At 34.5% G+C, this 22,276-nt stretch overlaps 1 protein-coding gene across 1 annotated transcript in view; it reads left to right on the forward strand.

Annotated features, from left to right (window-relative positions):
- The window catches only part of LOC145692662 (transient receptor potential cation channel subfamily A member 1-like), a 36,894-nt gene that overhangs the window by 10,586 nt on the left and 4,032 nt on the right, over positions 1 to 22,276 (forward strand). The window contains exons 2-5 of the mRNA XM_081768033.1: positions 1,772 to 2,377; positions 4,066 to 4,235; positions 8,471 to 8,710; positions 13,949 to 13,999. Coding sequence (XP_081624159.1) covers positions 1,853 to 2,377; positions 4,066 to 4,235; positions 8,471 to 8,710; positions 13,949 to 13,999 — 986 coding nt within the window. The 5' untranslated portion in view covers positions 1,772 to 1,852. The remainder of the gene's footprint in view (positions 1 to 1,771; positions 2,378 to 4,065; positions 4,236 to 8,470; positions 8,711 to 13,948; positions 14,000 to 22,276) is intronic.

Genomic DNA, 22,276 nt, shown 5'->3' on the forward strand with positions numbered 1-22,276 from the left:
ACAGCTTTTTACTTTTTTCGCAGAACTTTTGGAAGACTGTATGTTTCCAACAATAAATATTTATTTTAAATAATATAGTTATGACTGATTTTGCCGTCCCTCGAAACTTACCGTCCCGTGCAAATGCAAGTGTTGCACACATGGTAGAGCCAGCCCTGCCGTCACATCATATAATGGGAAGTTTAAAACATGACTGCTTTAGGCTCCTAATTATGAATATCTTTCGTGTTAGCCTTTGGTCTGGAATCATGATTGGACGTAACATTTTCGGTGCTGACTCATTCCCTGAGGAAGTTGGAAGATACTTGAATTGAGAGCTAGGAAACTCTGCTCTAGAATGTAAGCTACAATAACGATGCAAAAGAGATAGACTAAGCACAAAGTATCCTAGAAAACTACTTTTGTTCATAGACATGTTTCTTTGTACACTATAAGGATGAAGTTCTTTTGGACTTCAATACTATGCTATGCAAAAGTATGCTAAATCTTATCGAATGCCTATGTCCATCAGTCTGCTGACAGGTATCGGAGAAAAAACGTCAAAGTAGCGAGAAGCATTTTTTCTAGTCTAGTCAATGTTTCAAGAATAATAAGTTCCACTGACTTTTTAAAAAATTCTATTCAAACCCGAAGAGTAGAAACAGATCTTTTCCGGTTTTAACGTTGACCACCTTAGACCATGCTACTTTAGAATTATGTTTGTCCTCATAAAAACCGATGGCCGATTTACTTAGGGAATCAGTCGAAAGTCAGCGAAGGCAAGGAAACAAAGTAAAGTCAGTGTTTCCACTTCGATATTTGTGTCACCATAGCGAGTAGTTCCAATGAATCCAACTGCTTAAACAGGTTAATTTAGCTGAGCGCAAAGCGCAGAATAAAGCATATGGAACCGGCAGTAAAATCAAATCGCCAACCCCTAATACATTTAACCTCTCTTGGAAGGATCTGTAGAGTTTCGTAGAAGACAGAATAGTGTAAGATTTTTTAAGTTGTCGAAAAAAAAAAAAAACCTGCGGGGTTGCCCAAGGAAATATAACGTCCAGCGACATTATTCAACTTGTCATGCTAATGAACTATAATTTTAAGAAGAGGTGACATATTCTGGTCACTGTACATATATATAAAAAATAATACAATGTAACCAACTATTATTAGTATTATTTTATTTCGTGACTATTATTTTAAAGTTTTCCTAATAATGAAATTTAGAACAATAGCATCATAGTATGCACTTTCCAAATTTACTTTCAATGTATAGCATTGTTCTCCAAATAGTAGTCTGTGGATCACACTATAGTTCCGAGTTGACGATACGGAACATAATTTTCTGATTGTATTCAAAAGGTGTATAAAATATATGCCACGGTAATCTAACTTATTTTACTTTTGTTCCCTTTGAATAGTGTCTAAATGATTATTTTTGTACTAGGTTATTAATAGTTAGTTTTTGAATAGTTAGTGTAATGAGAATGGCAAAGGAAACGGGAGTACCTTGAGAAGACCGATGAACACGATCTTGTCCACAACAAACTTAATAGGCCGGGCATCGAACAGGAACCCCATGCACCAGAGGTAAAAGCTCTAACACTCAGACACCGTGTCCCCCTATGGTGGCGAGCCTTTGAACTCAAAGAAATTGTTCACAAATTTACGAAGCAATTTTTAATTAATATTTTCACTCTATATACTATAGGGTGTTAATAACTAAATGTATTATTCATCATTCTTATTTTCTGGTTCAACATTTAAATCTTTCCTTTTTTATATACAGATTAAACTGCAGAAAACCGTTGCATTTTCATCTACAGAAGACGGAAAGCTACATCAAGAGAGCTCACTGCAACTGTAAAATATGGGCAACACATTCACCTCCAGTGTTACAAGTCATGCTGACTCAACCGAGTTGGAAACACTTGGAGCTTCACCTAAATCTAAACATTCAGTGGATATACCGGGAATACATGAAGATACAGCAATTCACATACAACTGTTACAAGCGATTAGTGACAAGAACCTGGAGGAGATTAGAGAAGCCATTGCAAATGGAGCTGATATTAATATCAGATTTGGACCATCATACAACACGCCACTGCATTTGGCAGCACATATAGAAAATGAAGAAATTCTCAAATATTTATTGACCAAAGGAGCTGATGTCAATGCAGAAAATAAATTTGGTGAAACGCCAATATTTTTTGCACACAAGTCCTATGAGTGTGTGAAGGTGCTGGTAGAAAATGCCGAAATAAATGGTAAAGTAGCTGAAGTAATAAACAAACAAACGAAAGAAATATCAGAGGAGACTCAAGAAACCTGGAACGCATTTCATATTAAACAAGATTTGTCTTTTTTACCTGATAAATTCAATTCAAGCACCGTAAGTATATATTGACAACATTCATATATTTTATGTTTTAAAGTTTAGCGTACTTTTCAGCAGTGGAACTTCGACCAAACAATTTTTGTCTATTTTTTTGAGATCCAATACAAATATTTTAGTAATTTCGTTGCAGATTGAAAATTACCAATTAGTTATTATTCAGGAGTGTGTAACATTTTAAAAAATGAACTAAATACGTGTCTGTTGAACTCAACTAGAATCATATCCATCTATAAATATTATTTAATTCTTAACCAATATTTATTTACAGAGATGATATTTTTTGTAGATAATCATGGGCACCCAAAGGGGAACCGCCCCCCTGGCTCACGAAAATGTATACATAATATAGCAAACCACGTATATTAAATACCAGGCGTAATATAGTAACCATGGAATGGATCCCCTAGAAAATTTTCCCCGGGCGCCCATGATATGAATGGTTACTTACTTTATGTACTTTTTAATTTCAGCTATTGAATGCAAAACTATGCAGTGCATTAAGTTTCAAAATATAAGGTAGTCTAAAAATTGAGCCTTCTGCACATATGGTAGTATTAGTGTCACAGATTTCGGGATACGAGTCGCAGCCGGTCAGGTCTAATGTAATTTGACAGTCGAAAGTTGAAGCTAGATGATGCCCAAAAATGTTCGAATACTTATAATCAAGCCTTCGGAAAGTATTGTGACGTGAAAGTAAGTAAAATTTCCAGAAAATTGCGGTACATTTTACAATTTTATTTTGATAAAGGTGAAAATGCAGCATAAGCCTGTGAAAAAGAATGCTGTTTATGGTCAAGATATATAGATATATCAAAAGCAACTGCGAAAACGTGGTTAAATGACCTTTCGTTTTGGATATGACGATGTGCAATATGCTCCTCTAACTCAGTGGGACGCAAACCACATTGAAAGGAGATGGTATTCTGACAAAAGTCGAGGAAGACTGGCACGTAAACAGTTATACCTAACGTAAGTATGATATCGCCAATGACCTAAACACCAATCATTAAATAGTGTAAAACTATTCGGTGCAAGTTGGCTACAAAAAGAAGCTCGGCATTTGGGTGCCATCTGATCTGACTCAGAAACATTTATTTGATCGAATTTGCATCTACAGAATATTCTGTGTAAATCCATACTGAAACGTAAGGAACTCGAACTGTGTCTGAACCGATTGATCATGAGTGATTAAAAATGAATAACTTACAACAATGAGCGAGATAGGTCATGGTCTGTGGAATTGACATCTTCAGAACTTAGTAACGTCTTTTAAACTGGAACGTGTGTGTGGCGTTGAGAATGTTTTTCATTTCATTTCATTTCGGCCTCCAATTGGACACCTTCTTCATGGGCACGACCGTTCAGGTCCAGTTGCCTTCTTCCTGTTTATGTAATAAATATTACTGTAAAATGATAACATTCGAATTTGTTTCACATGAATCTTTGTCCTTTAGAATTGCCAGGATTCAATGGGTTAATTTCTGTAGATTTGAAAAATTGTATTAAATAAAGTTGTTATTAGCACTAAATTTTTACAATAAATTTGTTTTAGTGTAAATAGTAATTTCCCAGCTATTCTTTTTTTCTCTTTATTATACAAATTCTTGTATTATTGATAGATATTATAGATAGTAACGCACGTTAAAATATTTTTCCATAATAATTAACTTTTTTATTTTTAGCCTTTAACCAATAGTTTTGGAAGCACTCCATTGCATCAAGCGGCAACAGAAGGTAATTTGGAATACATCAAATATCTTCTTCAGAAAAATGCTGATCCAACCATTGTTGACGAAGATGGTTGCACACCGTTACATATTGCTTCACCCGGTGAGGATAAATCAGTAGAAAAGTAAGTAATTACAAGTAGTTCGATTCTAACTCTTGAAATCTAGAAATTTTCAAAGGAAATTGGCTTTCACAGACTTCCACTTAAGAAAGTTAAACTCATATCCTAAGTACTTTATAGTTTGTAAATCATAATTTTTAGATTGAAGTAAGCTTTTGAATGATACCAAATAATCTCTCCCGGATGTAAAATTCAGGAGAAAGTCTGCAATTTTCCTCTAACTTTACTCCCAAAATATGTTTAGAGATTTAAAACTGTTTCTAGTATTTAGGGTAGTAGTTAATCTCATTATTTTGATAAATCACAATAATCAATTACAGAGGCAACTAGCCTTTCGGGTAAAAGGACACCCACTACATAAATATATGTCTTATGTAAAATTAATTCGGTTTTTGCTGCATAGTTTTTAATAATTCTTTAAAGTTTTATGCCTATTTAAGTTTGTTAGTGGCAAGTTATTTGACTACACGAAAGTATATTATATGTTCAAAATGAATGATGTACATATTGTTGAGACAATGACAAATAGCAAACTAATGGATATGCAGTTAGTACAGTACAGTCTTCGGTAGGTACAGTTTCCGGAAGACAATGCAACTATACCTCCTATCAGCGAAGTATGTAGTATACCACAATCTAATTTAAATAATACTACAAGTAGTGGCACAGTATAACAACATAAGTTAGTATTCTCAAGAAAATGTTTTGACATTAACAACAAGGTCGTCATTTCAGACTTCGCTTGAGGTGGGGGGGGGGAGAGCATCAACGACATAAGATTTCAAGTTTTGTACTAGTATATTAGTAGACAATCGATTAAAGTGTATATGTATTCCTCAAACTCTTGGGGGGCAATTGCTCTCTCCTATCCCCCTAAATGACGCCCTTGATTAACAACTAAACGCAAAACCCAAGCAAGCTTTATTAACAGCAGAAAGAACATGGGCATGAATATTGTAATTGATTAAGTCTTCACACAGTCTCATCTAAAATTTGGAAATATTTCCAGAAAAGAAAATATAATAGAAATAACAATTTAAGCCTTATAGAATATAGAATCGTAGAGTCGTCTGTTTCACCAGAATTTAACACGTCCCTACACTAACAATCGGGAACATCTATTAAACTTTAAGACACACACACACACATACATATAACAGAAATAGAATCCAAACTTTCATTGGACGAACTAAATCAAGTCTTGAACAATGCGAAGAAAAATTCGGCTCCTGGATAAGATGGAATTAAATATTTTAATTTATAAAACCTACAAACTGATTTTAAACTATTTCTATGAGACATACTCAATAATATCTGGAACACGCAACAGAGATAGTCATTTACTGGAATCAATATCTAGTTGTACGATTCAAGAGCCTTAAAAATCTATAGGTACCTGGGGGAGAGTTTGTAACGATAACATTTATGTAGGCCTATATTTAGTTATACGGCAAAAACTACAATAGTCCGGTGCCTTATAATAATAAACTTTGTGCCCAGACTTCTTTAAACTTGTTTTATTTGTGATGTTAAAGATATACAGTGAAACCTGTCTATGTTGGCTACCATCGGTTCAATTGAAAAGTGGTCTACTTAGACAGGTGGCCAACTTACAGAAAATGAGTGATTGGTGTATTTTTAGAATAGAATTTCTAGTATTAGTTGATTGTAAAATTTTAATACGCAGTGGCAGGACAGCTACTTTTAAATAATGTACGTATATAGAGCAATCATAACAATATACAGTAGAAATCTCTTTTGCTGTCTGTAGAATAAGGAAGTTTCATCTGAACTGATTAAACAGTGACAAAATTTTTTATGATGATTCATTCTAAACGTATTTCTCTTATTCTTTTTGGCACATATGCACATTCTAATTTTGTAGTTCTTGTATAGTATCGTCTACCTCTTGTTAATGAGCTACAAGTGTTTCTGTTGTAGCAAAAGATGTTTCAAGAAATTTTAAAGAATTCATATCTCAAAACCTCCGCTATCTTTCGACAAACTGTCAGGCACAGTCCGCTGCAAAAAAGTGCAACATGAGCATGTAAGTTTATTGTGAAACGACGAAGTCCTATGCTCCAAAATAAGTGTGCAGGGGAGGACGCCGAAGTTTCTCCTGGTGTGATTCATGCCACTTACACGTTATGTTGATTCCCTGTGCTGTTAGACGTAGTTTCACAATAAACTTACATGCTCATGTTACAGGTATATTTTGCTGCGGATTGTACCAATAGTTGACAAGTGAGACGGGTATCTTTAACCTTGAAATTTCCGGAATTACTAAAGGTCCCCACTGATGAAAGGAGCCTATATAGATAATTGTTTTACCAAAACAGAAAGGTAAAAACATATACGTACAACCCTTTCTTGAATTCCTGCACGTTTTTTTCCTTATTCACATCTTCCTTCACCATCCCTTTATGAGGGTAGTGTTCTGGCCATTGACCTCCAAACCAAATGGTGGGAATCCATGCTTCTTTGTCTCCAATCACAAATACAGAACATTTGCCTTTTATATGGGAATACAAAAGAGTTAAGAAACATAACAAAACGTTATTTTGCGTGATCAGGATACGCAGGTAAATTTATCTTTACCATCATAGGATAAATATTGCTTCAATGCTGCCAACTTCCAAGATAGACAGGTGGCCAACTTACAGAGTAATAAATAACTAATATCTCATGAGAAAGTGCAAGTTCAAGACGAACCAAACCAAAATGAGCAGGTGGCCAACTTAGAGAGGTAGCCAAGTTGACGGGTTTTACTGTAATAAGTGAGGAAACCATAAGTGATTGAAATGTTATTTTAATTTCTGCAAAATAAATAATAAGTATTAAGGAAATACAAAATTTAGAAGTAACAAAAATAGTTTAATTATTGGAATAATTATCGTGATAAGTTTTGGTGATTATTAAAGTAATTTTAATTGAACTGGGAACGCAATATTTGTGTTATAAGTTGTAGGTCTATAGTTTTAGCCGCATGTATGTTAAAAACTTCTGACCACATAATCTTAAATCAGCTAACATGGTTCATCGAACATAATGACGTATTCTCATAAAAATTACATCTTTCAGAAAAAAATATCAACTTCGATTCCATAGAAAATCTAATATTGGAAATATGGCATGCATACCAAAAAAACAAAATAATATTCTAATTTACAAGTGCTAATGATACAATAATATTAGATCTAATATTCTTTATACACGAAATTAACACACCACAAAAAATAACAGAACAATTCACAACTTATTAATAAATAGGAAGATATGTACAGAGTGGCCACAAAGTCCCGTTACAATTGAAAATAAGTAACATAAACCGTAAATAACTACACGGAAAGAACTGAATGACATGAACAACAATGCTTTCGAGAAGTCTTATTGAAGTAGGAGACATTAAGTGTCCAAAGGATCAGTCTGTCGACCGTCATTCTCATGACAAAGGATAATATACCACCAGGTTCTGTGCGACATTTTGCGGAGCATTGTAGGTGTCGCTTGAGTGAAAGCTTGTTTCACAGCTTCTGTCAGTTCGGCAGTAGTATCGTAACGGTTTTGTGCAACAATGCTCTTTTTGAACCCCCATAACGCATTATCACAGGTGATGAGGTCTGGGCTTCGTGGTGGCCAGGCAAGTGGTGCGGGCAGATCCGGACTACCACGACTAATCCATCGCCTAGGAAAGACTTCCGTAAGATATTCGCGTACGACGAGAGCATAATGAGCAGGTGCCCCATCATACTGAAACCTACATGCTTCTGATTCCGTACTCCTCCAAGAGAGGGACAAACCTGTTCTGCAACATGTAGAGGCATCGTTGGTGATTCACAACACCGTCGAAAAACACGGCCCAAATACGCGTCTGCTGTCCACATTAGCATTTATAAAGGGGTAACGAGAAAACTAAGATTAGTATTTATCAAGGGGTAACGGGACTTTGGCCACCCTGTATTAAAATTGAAAACACAATTAGTGAACCTAGACAAACATTCCGTGGTGTATCCCGAGACAATAGATTGAGTCCGATGTTATTTAATATCCATATGCTAGATTAAGTCAAACAGCTAAATATCTAAATTAACACAATGGTAATTCACCTTGTGTATACACGGTGAGAAACAATAATCCTGTACCATAGCTACTTGTTTTAAGTAAATTGTTGTAGCCTTTATTTCCTTCCTTGCAGTTTATAGTTTAAGCAATATGCTTGACGGTTACCTTCTTCACAGGTACAAGAAAATCGTTGAATTGTTGTTGGAACATGGAGCCGACATAAATGCTGAAAATTCCTTCGGACAAACTCCCATTTATTATACCATCATGGATGTTTCTACTGCAGATGCCATTGAATTTATGATAGAAAAAGGTGCCGATATCACTCATGAAACAAAAGATCGTCAAAATGTTTTCCACTTTGCAGCTGCCTTTGGACACGATGGCACGTCTCTGCTGGAGAAACTACTGGAAAAGTAAGGGTGTACATAATTTATATATGTTGTATTATAAACAAGATAAGTTATTTACGTGTTATATTTAAGTTTGAAATATTAAAGCAGATTATTACAGAGCGTTCTGGGATTCGAAGCCAAATACTGAAGGTAAACCAAACTGTTGTTCAGGGTTCGGTACACCAAATTAGTCGGTAAAGTCAGGTATTCCCACTTACCGAGCCAAGTAAGCTTTGTGGTGGACAAACACCGTGTGCGTGGGTTTTCTCGGGATTCTCCCATTTTTTCCTATTAATTCTACCATTTCATTTATTTCTCATAATCACAGTCTTCTTTAGCTTAGCCGGCATAATTGTGGGACATAAAGCTTACATATTTCATTTCATATTTCCACTTACCGAAAATATTTTCCACAACACTATTAACAATTTGCAAAAAGGAAAAAAAAATCATCGATAAGTCCCAGATTTCGATTTTTAAGTTCTCAAAATAACCTTGGGCCTCGGACATTTTATTACATATTATCACCTATTAAAAAAGAATTAAGATACACTAATGTAGGAGAATGAATCACAATATTTACGTTATTTATTTATTTTTAAAGACATGTGAAAGAAACTAAAAATCGAACTTTACGCTTGCCACAGTTAAGTATAAAATAAATATAATTTCAAAATACTTCCACTATGCACGACACAACACATTAAAACATTGACGTCAATACTTGAAGTATCGGAAAAATGAAAAAAAAATATTAACTCTATTTTCTTAGTCTTTTTAATATTTAAAAAAAGATAAATAGGTAAAATTACATTTTCGTAATAAAAAAAAAAAAAATTCTCGGCTCTGTGATATTACGACCGAACGGATATCGTGATGCGAAAAATATTCGGAATATAACTTAAATGATGAAAAATAGTTTAAATTTATTTATGCACACCGATATTTTGAATCAGTATGAACAGTTGCAATTGATTGAAATTTTAACTGTTTTTCAAAAGGATTTATTTCGAAGAAATTTCTTTTTAAACAAATATCACACTCAGTCACGTATTTAGTTTCCGATAGACGTAAAAACCATAAGGTCGTTTGCAGCAATTTGATATTTTAAACTATTCTCGAGATATGATAAAAAATTTTAAAGTTTGCAACATTAGTTAAAAATCATGTAATTCCTAGAACTTATAAACTAAAAACTGTTGATGTAGTATCAAAGAAATCAAAGAAAAGCAATAATAATTTTAAAAATGACCCACAAATACGTCATTTCAAATCACTGAAGCAATCTTAACCCGTTTTCGTATCTTTGGAACGGTTTGAGCACTGTTGTATAAGTTAATTGTAAAAAAAAAGTAACGCGTTTCAAATTACCGGTACTTTACTTTCCCTTAAAATGTAATGTGTTACTTGCCCCAGAAGAGTAACTGTTACCGTACTTCGAAAATAACGCGTTAGTTTCTGCTCCGAAACTGAATATGTATATTTAAAAAAACCGTACTACTACTACTACTACCACTACAACAACAACAACAACAACAACAACTACTACTACTACTAATTATTATACATTCTGATTTCACAAATAACAAAAATACCAACAAGGTGGTGCAATGAAAGCGTTCTTCGTATTTGGGATGCCTCGTTCCTATCATGGACTTGAAATTTCCTGTTTTTTTCCTTACTTTTACAGGAGAATGCCAGGATAGTACCCATGTACCTTGAAGTTAGGTGCAAGGAGATCTTCCCAATCCCTGTCTAATTCTCCTGACAAATAGATCTTAGTTCTTGTATTGAAGAAAGTATAAATATAATATTGCTAAAAGACCGCGCACTCCACCATGCTAAAACTTTAAAAATAGGTTTGTAATTTACCTTAAATGTGACCGGTTTTGTGATGTAAAAGGCAGTTAGAAACTTTTGGCGGCATGTTGAACGGTCGTCTTTTGTTTGGGTTGTGAATTTTAAATAATTTTTATACATGAAATTATGGAATGGCCTTAACATTTATTTAGTTTTTTTTAAGAAGTAATTTAAATTAATACAAGTTTTGGGTGTGTAGATAGCGTAGCTTAGAATTGATTAGAAACATGGGAATAGCAATTTAAAGATGAAATTTGACAATACAGAAATAATTTAGAATAAGAATTTAATGAACTGATTTTGAATAAAGTATTGTATGGATTGGTATGTTTTAAAGATTAGAGAAGACAGTGCATAATTATTTATTTTTGTTAACGATGATGAATAGAACCTTGGATGGACAGAATGACGGAGTAACAAAACTAATGGTAAATAATTTGATTTGCAGAGTTTTGATGTTAAAATAGAATTTCCCATACCCGGAAGAGAATTTGGTAATATTTATATAATTTTTTATGTTAATATTTTTGCAATTTTTTGATTTTTTTTTTTTAATTTTAGAAGTTATAGCCGGTTATTTGTATTGTAGAAGTCAAGGCACTCTAAATTTTCCATTGGATTATGAATCCCAAAGAATATTCAAACTGCCTCCACTTCATACAGTGCCTATTTGATACACATTTTAAAAAATTAATTAAATATTTTGTTTGATTACCCATTGTGGTACACAATATTATTATTATTATTAAGAGCACACATAAAAAAAGTTAACATTTGGACAATAGCTTGATCCCAAATGTTTGTATGTTTGTGCTGTTTCGGTCTATTCTAGAAATTTAACTACTAAACAGAAACTTACCTTTAGATACTTTCTCAAATTTGCGGACCAACTTCTGGCTGTTGATAAATATTTGCTGCCGGCGCACTTCAAACACTTTACTTTTAAATTCTGTCCATAATCTTCCTCAGCTTTTAAGAAAAAGTATTTGTTTTTCAAATGTTCGAAAGGTAAAATATTTTCGTTCTCCATCTTTATGAAAACATCACCAACCAAAGTAAACTGGATTATTATTGTACTCGCACTTCACTCACTGAATATATTGATTTGGAGCTGTCAAAATCTCACTAAATATTCCAGGTACTTGCAATCAGTATACGGGATTTCTCTGAGGTTATCATCTTCCAAGAACAGGAAGTAGTATTATAGGGAGCTAGCTTGTTTACCAGCGGGGGCTGAGGTAAAGGGGAAAAAAATTCAACAATCTTTCTGCCTGACTCTTGCAATACTCCCTTACCCTCCTTCTATATGTCAGCGTTACCAGGGTTAAAAATTTGTCACATGAATGTCATTCTGAATAGTTAGTGTGAGTTGGTTATTTGTTGTGTGCTGTTGTGGTTGCGGTTTTGTTGCTTATAAATTCATTTGCCAATGGCTTCACAGCGTAAGAGAGGGAAAACTATACACAGCGAAGCTAGAGAAGCAATAAGGAAGGCCATAGTGCAGTGCGACGAAGAAGCGGGGGAGAAAAAACTTAATCATTTGTTATCACAGCCTAATTTGCGTGTGTCCACGTATACAGAGATCTTTGATAGGGATTGCATAATTGCATAAACTCTTTGAATTAAGGGAGTATTAGCTGAATTTTTTCACAACGCACTGGCAACCCTGCCCAGGACCTTCGAGTGACCGTTTCTTGGCGACGGGGTGGGGAACCTGCCAATCAACTCTGAATTCCTCAGCCTCGCATTAAAGCTAGCTCCCTATAATACTAAGATCTTATCTGTTTCTCTGTGTGTCTGCGATTGACCGTCTGTCACTGATAGTTTGTTCCATTGCTCCCTTTTGAGAAATTCACTTACAGGAAATAAAAAAATTTGTTTTCGGAAAAAATATCATATATTGTAGTTACTCATCTGAAATGTAACGCAAAAAAGTGAAGCAAACCAGGTACGTTACTTTAAAATTTCTAACGCGTTACCGTTACAGTTACTTTGTAAAAAACATGTAACGCGTTACTAGGAAATGTTACTTAAAAATAACGCGTTACTTGCGTCACGTTACTTCCCAAGACTGGGTTTGAGGTACCAAATTTTTGTAAGCGGCATTTTGATAGTTACGTGATACTTGATCCAAGAGTAATCACTTTCATAATACGGCAAAAACCTTTCTAATTTTTCAAATTTTCAATTCCTTAAATCTTTGTTCCTATTTATTGGAGATACGTCATATGATAAATCAAGTATTTGATATTAAGATAATTTTGATTACATTGTCTCGTCCATCTCACATGCGATATTACTCTTGGACTTTTGTGATATTGTAGCGCCCTTAATTTGCATCACTCAATAAGAAGTGTGGCATTGGATTTTTTTTGTAATATGTAGATTTAAAATTTGTGATAACCTGACTTAAACAGTGGCGGATCCAGAAGGTGGCACGTGCCCCACCCCCGAAGTAAAGTTATATTATATGTCTTTGTGTTGTAATTTTCAGGAACAATAGTATATAATCTCTTTCTTTCTGTAATGTAGCATACATATACAAGAGGATGTCGGAAACAGCATCAAACAAGTTTGGAAAATAAAACCTTGTACGAGAACGTGAAAAAGCATCATAGACTAACATGGGTCATTTATGACCTATAGCTCGCCAAAAAGAATAGGTCTGAACGATATATAAAGTTATAATTCCACGACTAATATCAGATCAAGGTCGAATAAAAGAACATAATGATTATTTCTAGTCAAGAATCCATTAATGTGCCAGTGGATGTCGAACAGAAGCGGTGACAGGGTTAGTCTCGAAGCATAGAAGGAAATTCATGAGGTCTTCTACAAACGAAAAATGATACCTCAGGAACTCTAAACTGACACATTTTCCATATTCGCTGGTACATATATTAATGGACTCCAGACTCATAGTAATCACTACGTTCTTTTATTTTACACTTGATTTTTGGGCTGTAATCGTTCCGATCAATTTTCTGGGGGCTATAGCTTCGAAATGACACATTTGTACAGTCCGCAGAAAAAAAACCTGCAACATGAGCATGTAAGTTTGTGAAACGACGAAGTCTTTTGCTCCAAAATAAGTGTGCAGGGGAGGACGCCGATGTTTTTCCTGTCGTGATTCGTGCCACTTAGACGTTATGCTGTTTCCCTGCGCTGTTAGGTGTAGTTTCACAATCAACTTACATGCTCATGTTCCAGTTTTATTTTTTATTTTTTTTTTGCTGCGGACTGTACACCCATCTTGGTCTATAATTTTATTTTCATATTTTTGTGTGAGAGTTTATTTCCCCAAAGTTCTTTAGTGTTTCAAATTGGATGTAGAAAATACTAAAATTGTCGTAAAATATTTTTCTCTCGCTGTTATGGTTTTAATTATTTTTCTTTCAGATACCAGGAAGCATTGGATAACAAAAAGAAATTTCAGTTAGAAGCAATGAGGTATGCTATTACTTGCAATATTTTAGTATTCTATTGTACCGTTAGGATTTGTAAATTCATGCACATGACTGATGCTATTAGACTTATTTTGCGAAATTTACAACGGTACAAATTAGTCCAATATGTGGGGTCGCGGTGGCTCAGTGGTAGAGCGTTCACTTCTGTTGCATGGGGTCTCGGATTCAAACCCTGCTCCCGCCAAGTGAACTTGATGGTGGACAAACACCATGTGCGTGGATTTCCATCGGGGTTATCCCGTTTTCTCCCACTTTCTTCACTCCACTATTGCAATAATTTCTCATTATCACAGTCTCCTTTAGCTTAGCCGGCATAACCGTGGGACGTAAAACTCAAAAATTTCATTTCATTTAATTTTATTCCGATTAGTTTCATCTCATTAAATAAAAACTCCTGATTAATAGTAAAATATATTTGTAAATGGCAATACTGTTGCCTGTAATTACTTATAATTTCATGGCATCTTAACTTGTAAATCTTTTGATAAATACGAGATCAGTACTTCGTGAAATAAGACTCAAATTAACATATATGTACGTTCTACGTCTTTGTTTTTCTTCGGTCCGTTTCGATTATAAGCACAAGGGATTAAAACAGTACGTTGTATATTTTTACTACTTGTAAATCCTTATTTTATTGTAATTTTAGGGCATAAGATATTTGAAAATATGTACTAGGCTGATTATGTAATTCGAAGAAGAAAAAGAAAAAGAAATATGTTAATTATAATATCGATATAAAAATATATTCATATATTTTATATGTTTTAAATAATAGGATTTTGGAATGCCGTTGTAAGGACAACAGAAATAAATAGATGGATTTATTCAACGGAGTTTGCGTTTGAATGGCTCAATAAATAATGAAAGAGCCGTTTTAAATTGGTGCCGAAACGACGGGAATATGTTGTATCGTTTAGAAGTAAAGTAAAAACGAGCAACATTGAGCCTGATATTAATTGTACCATCTTAAGTGGCAAGATTATATCTCGAAATATCATGAGTGTTACGGATAGCCGAAATATACATACTGATATGAATTTTCCAGAAAACATGATGGATGTTTTAAACGGAATATCGGAACAAATTAAGGAACAAGCTCGACGAAGTGATGAACAGTTAAGGAACAAGCTCGACGAAGTGATGAACACTTAAGGAACAAGTTCGACGAAGTGATGAACACTTAAGGAACAAGCTCGACGAAGTGATGAACACTTAAGGAACAAGCTCGACGAAGTGATGAACACTTAAGGAACAAGCTCGACGAAGTGATGAACACTTAAGGAACAAGCTCGACGAAGTGATGAACACTTAAGGAACAAGCTCGACGAAGTGATGAACAGTTAAGGAACAAGTTCGACGAAGTGATGAACAGTTAAGGAACAAGCTCAAAATTTTGACGAAAAGTTAGAGCAATTGCAGCATCGTATCGATGGCAAATGGGATCAAGTACAGCAGCAGTTGATCCAGATGAATCATCAAGTGGATGCAAAGTTTGAGCAATACCATAATATAATGGAACGAAAGGATCAGCACATGAAACAGGTTGACGAAATGTCATCACAGGTTAATATGAGTGCTTTAAATGAATCTGAACCTTCCACAGAAACAACGGAGAAAGCAAATTTTGAATTTACATTAGTGAAATTTACTGAGTTTTCACAAAAGCATACTGCCGTATTGGTTGGAACAGACTATCCTAACTTTTCTTTTCAGTCTAATATTTTTGATTGTCTTATGGATGCTGCGTGTAATGGTGATTTCGGTATGCATCAAAGTGTGAAAAGTTACGATCGTTTTCGTCTAGTGAATGCTATTGACTACTTGAATTCACAGTATCATGTTGAGTATATATCATGTCATGATTTTAATCTTGAAGATGAAGTAATGAGAATAGAATCATTTAATGGTATGTACATGGCATTAGTAGCCAGAGGAAAGTTGATTCCAGTATCTGTGAAATTCAGAAAGACGTGTGTTCCCACCAGTGTTTGTATTGATTGGCCGATCGAGTTGAATCTGTTGAACTGTGCATTTAATGACAAGACTAATATGATAATAGTGAGCAATCCGACGATGTCCTTACGGAACATGATACAGTGCGTTGATTTCAATCATCTAAGCATGACATTACGAGATTTTGAAAATCCTTCAATGGTCCAATACAGTGATAACTTGAACCAAACTAACATTAATCGAAACCAACTTCGATATAGTCATGTGAGATTAAAGAGTGATCCTAGTGTACAAGATAATGTAAAATACATATGTACCGGTAATGTAATCAAACCTAACAGAGATGGAAGTCAAAATGATTGGCGAAGAGAAGATTGGATTGACAGAAAGAAAAGGAAGTCAAACAGAAATTATCCGCCTGACAACAAAGCGGCTACTTCTAAGAAGCAAAATAGATACATCGGATGCTTCGAGGGAGTCTTCGAGGAACAGAAACCATGGCAGGAGAGGCTACCGTGGATGTCATGTAAAGAACAAGTACTGATCCATTAGGAAACACGATATTTCACCACCAGTCAAATGGATGAGAACTGAACCTAATTTTACCGGTAAGGTAACCAAATTTAATCTTACTGGTTAGTAGCAACATTAATAGTAATTGTACTACATTTATGAAGCATGCAATCATTAGATCTAATTTCACTCTAATTGGATTTCATAGAAATTTCACAGATGACAAAAATTCTCAAAATAGGAAACAAAGAACTATAGATGTAAATAACGCGCAAGACTGTATTCCGGTTTATGACTTTCAATGCAACTTAAACGAATTCGTTGGTCATGTAACATAATCTAATGCAGGGGCGTCCGAAAGGATATATTCAATTGATTCTTATTTCATTTCGCTGTAAATACCGTTATGATTTCGTTTGTTATTTATACTTTATTTGAATTCTATGAAGATAATATAAATAATCGTAACACATTTAGGTACGAAACAAATTAATCCTTAAGTATTTGAACTTATGGATATAAGAACTAGGAAAATTTTAGGATTACGAAATATTGATGAAATTAAATTATGACAACCTACTGAAAACGTTAGAAAACGGTGGATGGATTTAGTCAAAACTTAAGTTCATCCAGAGATTATAAGGAAAGCTAATATAAAGAATAAATAACAGAGGGAACTTAGTTTCCAAATAGGAGGAAAACTAAGTATTTCATGGATATGTAAGTTTGTTTAATGTATTTTATTTTATGTTATTTAATCTTTGAGTTCATGTCTAAAATCGCAGTTACTCAATTTATGTCAACAAATGTCTTAATGTTATGTGTTTTCTTTAATATTCGTATTTCCTAATATTCATGCGTTTTCCTATGATAGCCGAACGCAATATCAATCATATTATTCGTGTTCCATGTTATTGAATTATATTTAAATGCATTTTTGTAATGCGAAAATATATATTGAAGTTAATAATTTATAATTTTCCTAAGAAATTCATATTCATGCAATTCTTACTTTTGTGTTATTATATTCGAATTTATGTAAATAATTATTAAATTGTAACAAGCATTTAATGGACCCGAAAAAAAGAACTTAAAATCAAATAAACTTGTAAATCAAATTTAGAATGTGCCTTAGCGTCGTTGAAACGTATAAATAAATGAATACGATGATAAAATTTAAAATAAATTTAATAATAATATTGTTATAAAATTAAATATGATATATATGTATATTTATATGACTTGTAATTTTCAAGTATACGAGGTGCATCCGAAAACTCGAATGATTAACACGTAAAGATAAACGGTCCAGAATTCTTTTTCTTTTTATTGAGTAAATAAATAAAAAAAGTCCGTCGAGCGCCACAATATACAACAGTACGTTGTATATTTTTACTCCTTGTAAATCCTTATTTTATTGTAATTTTAGGGCATAAGATATTGGAAAATATGTACTAGGCTGATTATGTAATTCGAAGAAGAAAAATAAAAATAAATGTTAATTATAATATCGATATAAAAAGATATTCATATATATGTTTTAAATAATAGGATTTTGGAATGCCGTTGTCAGGACAACAGAAATAAATAGATGGATTTATTCAACGGAGTTTGCGTTTGAATGGCTCAATAAATAATGAAAGAACCGTTTTAGGATGAAAAGTTCTCTTATAGTAATACTCGTCAGTTCTGTAAGAGCAAGAGAGAATTGTGGTATTCTCAATGTAGCATCGGTGAATTGCTATTGAAATTATTCTAATTTCTCTTTTTTTCACATAAAAAAATGAGGGTAGGTTGAATCTATTTTTTTAAAAAAAGTTTCTGTTTAAGTTGCTGAGAGGTTTTCATTACGTTAATGTAATTTGCATGCAATATTGCAGATTTTTTTGTCAAATCTTTACTCTGCCTTAAAAAAAAAAGGTCAGTGTTCAGCGTCCGAAGGTAGGCCACGCGCACATTACAGGTTACACATTTTGTTTTCGGCTAATCAGTGGTAAAAAAGTTTTAATGTAAACAACTTAATTATGTACTTAAGATACATACAGGGTTATTATAAATGATGTACCCATTTTTAAAAATTCGTAGTAAGTAAAGTACAAATCCAAAATGGACAATCTTTATACCAATGGAAAGAGGAAAGTTGAAAGTTTCGGTGGGCAATGATGGTTCTCGAAGCGGCCGCTAGAGTTCGCGCGGCAATAATAGGCCGCCATTAGTTTCCCTCTCAGTTGTGAGTGAGATGGCTACTGTGGAGTACAAGGTTTTTTGCGTTCTTGAGTTCGCAAGAAGTGAGTCACAAATTGTAGTGCAGCGGGCATTTCGTACAAAATTCGGTATTGAACCACCAACTAGAAAAAGCATTAAGCGTTGGTTTACGCAATTTCATCAGACTGGAAGTGTGTGTAAAGGAAAAAGCACAGGTCGACCGCGAGTTCAGCTACCGCATAGATGTTTGCCATGCAGCAGACGGTGGACACATAGAACATTTATAATGTATTGCAAACAAACAAACAAAAACAAAACTTTCCATTGGTATAAAGATTGTTCATTTTGGATTTGTACTTTAATAAATACACATCTCTTAAAAATGGGTCCATCATTTATAATAACCCCGTATATTGTTAACGAGTCAATATTCTAATGAACAGACATAAATACAAGCACGAATCATTTTATGCCTCTGCATTTTTTGAACTCCATACATTGACCCTTCGTTGATTTCCACTTGTATCATTTCATTATAGCCTTGGAAATTTTCCACAGTATTAATTAAACAAAACTAACAAAAACAGTAAATATATATTTAATAATACTTGTTTAACAATTTCGCCAACGCAGCATCGCCTTCATCAGACACGTTATGCGATGTAACATTGCCAAACTGTTAAACAAATTTTATTAATATATATTTGGTGATTTTTTTCAGTTTTGTTTATTAATGCTGATTTCCACTGTTTTAAGAATTTCCAAGAATACGAAGCGAACGCAGCACAACACGTGTAAGACCTGACATTGTTAACCGCTTGAGTGAGGGGAGGCAAAAGAGAATGAATCGAGCAGTACCACTCATTCCGAGTTTAAAACTGGATCTAGATATAAAAAGAAAAGTTCTCCCGAACTCGCCTGCCACTATATTACGTATTTGCTACTGCTTTTTCTACAGGAATCTAACAGATTTGCAACCATGATAGCACTACAGTATGTTCAGGATATCACTTCGGAAGATGCCGCTAACATAATAGATAAATTGAAAATTCGTAGGGTGAAGGACAAACTAGCGTGCGATTTGCAAGAAAGTGGTACAAAATATGGAGTTCGAAGCCTTCATTTAAATGGATCAAAAGAAAACACTCGAATGCAGGAGAAAGTTGGAAATAAATTCTACAGAAGGGAGACGCAAGAAGAGCATTACATGTTAATAGAAGAACCCGACTAAAAAAAAATGACACGTTCCGCTTTCAGGGCACTCAGACAAAATAGCGAAATCAATTCTCCAATTTCTTGAACAAAGTGGAACAGACACTTTACAACAGCTTGCATTGGGATGCGATGCAACTAATCCCAGTGGGGGTACAGTAGAACGACCAAAGTGGTTCGGATTCCACTATAATCAGTAGGTCAAAGTCTCCTTTAGCCTAGCAGACATAACCTGGGACGTTAAACTAAATCAAACCAAACCAAACTAATGTGAATACTAAAGTTACCACCAGTCCCGAATTAGACAAGACATCCCGAATTTTAAGAATTTTTTCAATATTTTGACCTACCTAAGAGGGGCGCATTATATGGCGAGTCCCCAAATTTTCCAAAACCTTTACGAAATGTGGGAATCATATTTATGAATTTCAATCTATGAATTGTATCTATTACTAGCAAGGTATTGATATGGCAATCGCTAACATTTCGCTATCGATCAACTATCGCTAACGTTTCTTGAGCTGGCAGTAATGAAATCACAGCCAATGATGATAATCTTTGTATCGGTTTAGTGGTTCTGATTTTCTGTTCAACTAAACGAAATCAAGCTGACGTTACAAGTTTCCAGTTTCGTGCGGTTTTGGTTTGAGTTTTTATTCTTAAATACATACGTACTGTATGTATTTCTATGAATAAATTCTTCCATGTACAAATTAGGGCATGAGGAACCGATAATATTTTATGTTCGACAAGTGTGCTCTACTTTAGGCTTACTAGAAAGTGGCAACCCTAGTGAATACATATGGATTTAGTGTAGTAATAACATGTATGAATACGAAGTAACGAAAATATTTGCAGAGGATCGAGTGTCGACTTCATATGGACGAACTTCCGCTCGGCCACCCCGTTAAGCACTTTGATGTGGCTTCTACTGGTCCAAAGATAACATCTGGTCTGATTGGAAAAAGATTGAGTACTTGTGAAGAATTGCTTGTGGTTTCTTTCCAACCTATTGAAGTCCAACGAATGGAAACAATGACTGATTTCAACGATTTGAGTACTGACTAACAATATCTGTTAGACATATTTCTAGTTGTCTCTAGTGACATGTTTGCCGGACCTATTAAATAATACCCTTCAACTAAGTGTATAATCTTTTTGGCTAACAATATTGCGTTAAGAGTACTGGCTTTGCACCTAAAGAAGCTTATGTTGCCTGGTTCAGTACGTGGTCCTACGCTCTTGCGTTGTTCAAACTTGACACCCATCGTGCTGTAACTGATCCTGACACCTATGAAAAATCGTTGAAGTAGCCCAATTTCCTCTATAAGACATGAAACAAGTTATCCATTCATCCGTACGTGTTAATTGTTATTTGTTGATCCTGAAAACTTCTTTTCAGCGATGACGGATGAAAGCAGACACATTAGTCAAGACGTATTAAGAACTGCCAATAGCAGAAAAGAGGAGTCGTCGAAATCAACATCAGTCGGTTAGTGCACGATCGATTGGCTCTCTACTCTGATAATGGAACCATAGCTAACTAATCGATAACGACAGATTGACTTACTGAAAATATCAAGAACTGAGTGAAGGTCTATCATAGCATTGTCATTTCCGTGCCATACAAGCCGTTAAGAGGATCATATCTGTAGTAATGGATTTTTCGAAGTTTATATGGGACTCGAGATAAGAGACAGTCCCATCCGGGCAGAACAAACTTTTCTCAGCAACTGCCACTGTATGTAACTAAGCATGACTATCATGTGAAGACGAATAAGTTAGCTAACTTAAACAGAATAGTGAATAACAACTGATTAGAGTGGGTGGAAGGAACTCGAGTCGCAACCACTTCTTGTTGAGAGGTCTGGATTTCCGAGTAGTACAAGCTCCTGAATATTGTAGGCCGAATCTGAAATCAGGGAAGAGCTGCAAGAACGATCTGAATAATATTCACTTAGCTATGTTTTCTATTTAGAGAAGTATGGAGAAATGATTTACCATTACTCAAGATGGCGTCTTTGTAGTTTCACAGCTTGATGAGTAAAAATATCATTTTCACAATAAAAATATTAAAGCTTTCGAGTGGTACCTTAAAAAGCAATTTTTTTCAGTACAGGGAGTCCATAAAGTCCTGCAGGAAAGTAAAACTCTGATAATGAATTAACAAATACTTTCTGGTGTACTTACAGAAAGGTTCAAAGTTTTGTTTCAGCTAGTTAAGGTTCATCGCAAAACCTCCAATTGTGCACCATTCACATCCAAAAACTCTTGCAGTCGTTTTGGGAAACCAAGAATTGCGTGTTCAAAATCAAATCAGTTATTTTGTTCTTGAGATCGTGCAGATTAGCTGGCTTCTGCGAATACACCTTGG

This window comes from Thermobia domestica, chromosome 8 (assembly GCF_964235325.1).
Source record: "Thermobia domestica chromosome 8, izTheDome1.hap1.1, whole genome shotgun sequence".
NCBI classification, from domain to species: Eukaryota; Metazoa; Arthropoda; class Insecta; order Zygentoma; family Lepismatidae; genus Thermobia; species Thermobia domestica.